This window comes from Octopus bimaculoides, chromosome 15 (assembly GCF_001194135.2).
Source record: "Octopus bimaculoides isolate UCB-OBI-ISO-001 chromosome 15, ASM119413v2, whole genome shotgun sequence".
NCBI classification, from domain to species: Eukaryota; Metazoa; Mollusca; class Cephalopoda; order Octopoda; family Octopodidae; genus Octopus; species Octopus bimaculoides.
Genome location: NC_068995.1, coordinates 1045922 through 1052907, shown reverse-complemented (window position 1 = coordinate 1052907; position 6986 = coordinate 1045922). Strand labels below are relative to the sequence as shown.

Below are 6986 nucleotides of genomic sequence, written 5' to 3'. Positions count from 1 at the left end.
AGAGAGAGAGAGAGAGAGAGAGAGAGAGAATGATACATATATGTGTGTGTGTGTGTGTGTGTGAGTAAAAATTTCTATGCTTTTTTTTTCCGTTGGAGCTAATTAATGTCAGCAGTAAATAAAAGATTATTAAGAGGTAGGGAGGAGGAGGAGGAGGATGAGAGGGTAGTGAGAGAGTTAATTACAATAATAACAAGAAACAGTAATGATAATGAGACTTGTTGGTGATGATGGAGGAGGTGGGAGAGGAGTGAGTGTTACAGTGAAAACAAAACCCAAATAAAAATAATCTAACCCCCTCCCCTCCGTTCCCCTTTTTTATAATTCTTCATTTTTCTTCTTGTCTTTGTCATCATCATCGTCATCGTCGTCGTCAGTTTCCTCATCACTTTTATCATCTTCATCCGATTCCTCACTGCTGGCTTTTCTCTTGGCTTCTGCCGCCTCTACCACATCTTTCTTGAGCGGGGCTTTTGGCATTTCAACCTCCATGTCATCAGATGTGCACACACCTGTAGTGAGGAAGAAGAAAGTATGAGATGCAAAGAACAAACAGATACATAGAGAGAGAGAGAGAGAGAGGGAGAGATGATATAGAAATATATAGAGACAGAGTAGGAGGTTGATAGGCTTAATTTATCCAACGTTGATTGCTTCCGTTTTGGCCTGCATATTGTAATGGACTACATCTACCAATATTATGATGGATCTGAGCCCCCAGAAACAGCTGTTGGACTCAAAACACTTTACTTCCTCCCTTTTCATTTTCTCTATCATTTGTACTTTGTGTAAGTTGGACCTGTTAATATAAATGTCTATGTTTAGAATGAAATATTCATCGTCTGAAGGTCTCCACTCTTTGCTTTCTCTCGTTTTGCATCTATCCATATAAACATACAGCAGTGAAAGGGGTCACATTTAAAGACACTGGGTTTTGGTTTAGTTTGAGCTAAGTAAAGGGAAGAGGAAGGGGAGGGGACTGGAAGAGGAGGAGGAGGAGGCTGAGTTGAAGAAGGATGTTGTACTTACGCATCACATCCCGACACAACCTGGTGCCATGGTCTTTGATGTCAAGTCTTCGGAATAATTCAATCATTTTCTCTTCATATTCCTCCAGGATGTTGTCACACTGGAAAAAAAAAAGAAAAGGTCAGGTTAACAGGGGTGTTGTGGTGTGGAACGGTATTGTATTAAGATGACCACTGGTACAATGGTAGGGGACAACTGGTATGGTGCCATTGTGTTAATTTGGTGAGGAGTCAGATCCTCAATTAGTTTTGGTAATGACTATATAGTTGTTTAATTAAGTGAATGTGCAATTAATTAAATTACGTGGTTTGGAGATGAGATTGTGGCTGAGTATTCCATGCACTCAAGTATACTTTAATATAACTTTTAAGCTGAATCAGCAAGATACAATCTGCGACAAAACTAGTCCGTTGAAAGGGCTTCACACAGTTTTCTTCATTAGATATGCAATGGCCTGATTGGATTGTTCTCTGCTAATATAACAAATGGTTGAATGGCAAAATGACAGAACCTGAGTGTGAATGGTACAATGTGACATCGGAGCTAATTTGTATCAGCAAAAAGAAAGAAAAAAAGATTTACAGAAAGAGCAGCAGCAAGAACAACAACAACTGGTCTTCCATACAAACTTGCCCTTGCCTCTACACTGCAGATGACACACTCTAGGGTAGCCTTATCCACACTCAACCATCACAGAACTAAAGGGTTCAGGTAAGGATCCGTCATTTTATGAGATGCCAAAGGTGATTTAAACGAGATTAGAACATAAAACATAAAGGAACATAGCTCTTTACTACAGAACATAATCAGAGAAGAGGAAAGAAAAGATATAAGGGAGATAACTTTGCTCTATCTGGCACACGTGCTGGCAGAATCGTGAGCACGACAGGTGGAATAGTTAACGCTTTTTTTGTCCGTCTATACGTTTTGAGTTCAATTCCACCGAGGCCGACTTAACTTTTCATCATTTAAGGGGCGATAAAAAAAGTACCAGTTATGCACTGAGGTCGATGTAATTGACTTAATTACTGCTGGGTAAGCGTTTAAAAAACTGTACCCTTCTGCTAAGCCAGTATAGCAGGGTGGGCTGATCAAAGTAGTATGATCTCAAGTCCACTCACGACCTCCACATCAGACTGTGGCTGGGTGGAGAGAATATGAGGAGGCCTTCGTCCTGCAGAGTGGACTGAACTCAGGCAATTCAATCCAACATATGTAAAACATGCTTCTTCAGTTTCTGCTTGGGGGCTGAAATAGAAGACCCTGGCCCAACAAGCCACGCAATGGGATTGAACTTGAAACAACATGGTTGAGAAGCGAACTTCTTAATCATATAGCCATAGCCCTGGCTTACAGTCAAAAACACTCAACAGGGTGCCACATAGTGGGACCGGGTCCCAAACCATTTGGTTTGCAAAACCCTTGTATAAGAAACTCAGATCCATGGCACTGCAAACCAAACAACCAAAGCAATAATAGGTTTTGGTAAAATCAAGACAATGATGGCATCTCTTACCATATATTTTAGTTTCTCTGAGAGTTCAGAATTTACTTTGAAGTCATCGAGTGACACAGCTTCACCAGTGTATGTCATCGTCCGAATTAAGGTCTTCTTCCCCAGTTTGTTTGTAGTCTCAGCATAATGTTTCGTAGACTCACACAAATTTTCCATAATCTCTACTAAATGAAGCTCGGATCTTCCATATGGAACCTGGAAAATATAATAAAAAAAGCCAGTGAAATTAGAATATTGCATGGTACCATTGTTTATTAAACAAACAAATTAAATGAAGAGTTAACTCCTGACCGTGTACTCCTGATCATCAATATCTAGTAGACCTTCTCTAAATAACTCCATCCACAGCACTCCCTGTCTGACAAAAGTTTATACTCTGTACTCCTTCCCCACACGCTTCTTTCTGACCAGTCAAGCATCTTTATAGATAGATGTCTGTCTGTTTGTCCTCTTTGTTTTATATTTGTAAGCTGGCAGAATCGTTAGCACACTGGAGAAAATGGTTAGTGACATTTTTCCAGCTTTAAGTTCTGAGTTCAAATCCCAACGAGACTGACTTTGCCTTTGATCCCTTTTGGAGTCACTAAGCACCAGACAAGCCTCGTGCCCAGAGTAGAAAGGATCATTATTGAATATTATTTTATGTGCTTGGCGAGGAGAGGGAGAGCAGCAGGCATGACCCTTTTCAGGGTCTTTGAAACCACTGTAAGGAAGGGAGGAAGTTACTCACAGATTGGAGACCCGATCCAAATGCTTGCAACAGGAATGACCAAAGGTCAAGGAGGTCGTACAATTACTAGAATAGATCTAATCCTACGTCAGAAAACAATTCACAACAACAACAACAAGAGTAGCAACACATTCTCTATTCCCTGATCTTTCTGCCCCATCAACTGACCCCTGATTCCCAGCAGGTGTCCTTACCTCATGTGTATTTTGATTACCGTCTGGGTCGACACGAAAACTTCCAACTTGAACTTTTTTCTTTGGGTCTACAAGATTTATTCTATAATTTGTTTCTCCTACAAGAACTCGGCAAACTGGAACGAAAGAAGGGAAAAGAACAAGAATAATAAAGACGGAAATCAATCGAGCAAATCTGATGACACTAAATATCATGTCTGCTCTGTACAGACATACGTATGAAGTTACTTTATACTAGAAGTGGCTGTGTGGTAAGTAGCTTGCTTACCAGCCACATAGTTCTGGGTTCAGTCCCACTGCGTGGCACCTTGGGCAAGTGTCTTCTACTATTGCCTCGGACCGAGGATTTGGTAGATGGAAACTGAAAGAAGCCTGTTGTATATATGTATTGTGTATATATGTTTGTGTGTCTTTGTTTGTCCCCCAACATTGCTCAACAAAGAAGCTGGTGTGTTTATGTCCCCGTAACTTAGCTGTTTGGCAAAAGAGACCAATAGAATAAGTACTAGGCTTACAAAGAATAAGTCCTGGGGTTGATTTGCTTGACTAAAGGTGGTGCTCCAGCATGGCTGCAGTCAAATGACTGAAACAAGTAAAAGAAAAGAATAGAAAAAGAAGAGGGAAAGAAAAGGGGGGGAGGAGGAAATGAAGCAGAAAAAAGCCATTGCTGAGATCTTATCTCATAATATTTTTTACTTGTTCCAGTGTACTGAGGCCATGCTGGAGCACAAACATGAAGGGTTTTAATGGATCAACACCAATACTCATTGATTGGTTCTTTTATTAAACTGCTGAGTGTTGGGGACAAAAACAAACCAATACTAGTTGTTAAGAATTGGTGGTGACACACACACACACACACACACATTCCATAGGGTTCTTTCAGGTTCTGTTTACCAAAGCCATTCACAAGACTTTGGTCAGGTTTGAACCTAAGATCACATGATTGGAAAGCAAACATTTTATGATATTTTCTTAATGAATTAACCTTAACTGGGATTGAAACTGCAATGCATTAAAGTTCTCTTACCTGCACACTTCATTTCTTCAATGTTGGACTTTGCCTCAACCGCTGAGAGAAGTAGAAGTAGTAGCAGAGACAAGAATATGGACACTGGCCACAGCAGCCTTGATGGTGAACACTGCATCTACAATTAAATTAAGATTTTATTACAAGGCATTGGCAGGGTTTGAACCCAGAGAGGAAAGACCTGGAAGAAACAACACTAAGCATTTTGGCCAATGTGCTAATGATTCTGCTAGTTTACCTCTTGGAACTCAATGTAATTCTTGGACACAAATGGTTCCTGTCAAACCATCCAACCCATGCCAGCAAGGAACACGGACGTTAAATGATGTTGAAAACGAGGAACGAGATAGAGAAATGGAGAAACTGTGGAAGAGACATGTGAAAATTATTCCTTTGATAATTGGTGCACTTGGCATAACACCCAAAATGCTGCCTACAAGAACTGAGACTTAGATATTGTCAAACGTTAAAATCAGCATGGAAAAGTGGATTTCAATAATGGTGATGATGACGAAATGAATGACATTGGAATAAAATACAAGACTGACTCTGTCAAGATTCGATCCTTCTAACCTGTCAGAAAGACAATATCTCCGACTTTGTCACTTGTTTAAACTCAGTCTTTATCTATTAACTCTATAACCAAATGAGACAAGACTATCCTATCTTACTTGCATCTGACCTAATGTATCTTGGACTACATTAATCTGATGCATGCTTCCTTTGTTAAGATGTTAAGGTGAGCTTGCTGGTGTTTGGATCGTCTCTCTCTGCCGAGTTTGACATTCGTCTTTTTTTTTTATCTATCTACCAATCTATCTAATCAAGCCGTGCGTCTCACATCTGTCTGTCTGTCCGCTGATGTATCTGTTTCCTAGTTTAATAAAACGTCTATCTAACTATATCTGCTTCTCAATTAGCCAGCCCGTCCATCTATCTGTCCAGCAACTCACCTATATCTACCTGTCTCATCCATCCAACTGTCGTACATATATTTTTTTCATGAGTCTCACACATACACACATATCTATCTATATATAAGATATTGAAATCTCCTTTTTAACTTGCCTTGTTTTGGGGTTAAACAATTTTAAACACACACATTTATATAGATTTCATTCAGATTGTGAAACTGACAGAGAAGCGACGAAACCCGACACCGAAAAGTGTCAACAGAAATAAATAATTATACATTTAGATTGCAGAGAATGATAAACATGAAATACACACACACACACACATCTACATATATTTATAAATATTTATATTTATATATATACACATATATAAATATTGAAAGGTGGATGACAACTGTATTAATTTATAAGCGATATTTAATACTTACCTCAAAATAAATAAATAACTTAAGAAGAAAGCCGCTTCTGTATATGTATATCTATATACATATATATTAATTTATATATACATACAACAGTATATATATATATATATCTATCTCTTATATATATATATACAGCAACTGAGCAGTGTGTGTGTGTGTGTTTGGTACGTTAAGCGAAATCCTGTCCTACCTCGGCGTGGCCAAAACTGATTGGATTCAGGGGCAGAGAATTCAACATCTACTTCCGGTTAACGATCAGATTTTTTGTGAACTGTTCATTTATTGTTTATTTATTTGTTCATTGTTTCTCGTACTTGTTTATGTTGACGCTATGTTTATTTTATTCGTCTTTATTTTCAGATTATATATCTTTTACCGTTGTTGTTTGGGTCTTTATCGTTCTTCGCTTCGATCTAAATAGCTTCAAATGATGATAACGGTAACACTGCTGCTGCCGCTGATGGGGGTCGAGTGTTGGTGATGTTGATGATGATGATGTTGATGATGATGATGTTGATGATGATGATGTTGATGATGATGATGTTGATGATGATGATGTTGATGATGATGATGTTGATGATGATGATGTTGATGATGATGATGATATTTTTTACTTTTTAAAATTGTCTTTTCTTTGCTGAATCTTGAGGAAGGGGCGGTGCCTTTAACATTTGCAGGTCCCAGTCGTTCGCTCGAAAGTAATGATGTTGATAGCGGTGGTGGTGGTGGTGGTGATGATGATGGTGATGCTGATGGAAGTGACTAAGATGTTCCTTTTAATAACTAATAATTTACCTCTCACACTTCGGTATTTATTAAGAAAAGAGTATTTCAACTTACCTATAAAAGTTCGATTCTCTATTATTAAACCTATTTTTTCTGATCAATATCATCGTCGTCGTCGTCGTCCTTTTCTTAATAAACCTTTTCCTCTATGTCCTCGCAGGACTCCCATGTAGTTTGTAATAAAATACTCAAGTCCAACAGTAATAATATTTCTAGTTTCGTAGGCTCATCTTCTGGCGGAAGTGGTTGATGGTGGGCACCACAAGGCAGTTGCGCAGGGGCCTCATGAGTCTAGCAACCCAGTTCTGATCTATGGATACTGTGGTTTGCTGTCAATAAATAAAAATACTTTAGGACCG

General features: G+C 38.8%; 1 protein-coding gene across 2 annotated transcripts; it reads right to left on the bottom strand.

The window, feature by feature from the left end:
• Window positions 1-6: 6 nt before the first annotated feature.
• Window positions 7-6094, bottom strand: LOC106874104 (protein canopy homolog 2). Of its 2 annotated transcripts, none has more exons than XM_014921708.2 (6): window positions 6032-6094; window positions 4500-4617; window positions 3470-3585; window positions 2546-2740; window positions 1030-1129; window positions 7-512 (listed from the first exon to the last, which is right to left on the bottom strand). In XM_014921708.2, the coding sequence occupies exons 1-6, from the start codon at window positions 6077-6079 to the stop codon at window positions 319-321; spliced, it is 771 nt and encodes a 256-aa protein (XP_014777194.1). In that variant the 5' UTR covers window positions 6080-6094; the 3' UTR covers window positions 7-318. The 2 variants fall into 2 exon arrangements, with proteins under 2 accessions (XP_014777194.1, XP_014777195.1); XM_014921709.2 differs by lacking the exon at window positions 6032-6094 and adding an exon at window positions 5845-6025.
• Between the last annotated feature and the right edge of the window lie 892 nt (window positions 6095-6986).

Excerpts from the sequence above, each read along its gene's own strand:
- LOC106874104 (XM_014921708.2), bottom strand. The coding sequence starts at position 6,079 with ATGTTGAATTCTCTGCCCCTGAATCCAATCAGTTTTGGCCACGCCGAG. Across the intron at positions 1,130-2,545 it reads CAGAGAAACTAAAATATATG|TGTGACAACATCCTGGAGGA; the intron begins GTAAGAGATGCC and ends TTTTTTTTCCAG. Across the intron at positions 513-1,029 it reads GTTGTGTCGGGATGTGATGC|GTGTGTGCACATCTGATGAC; the intron begins GTAAGTACAACA and ends TCCTCACTACAG.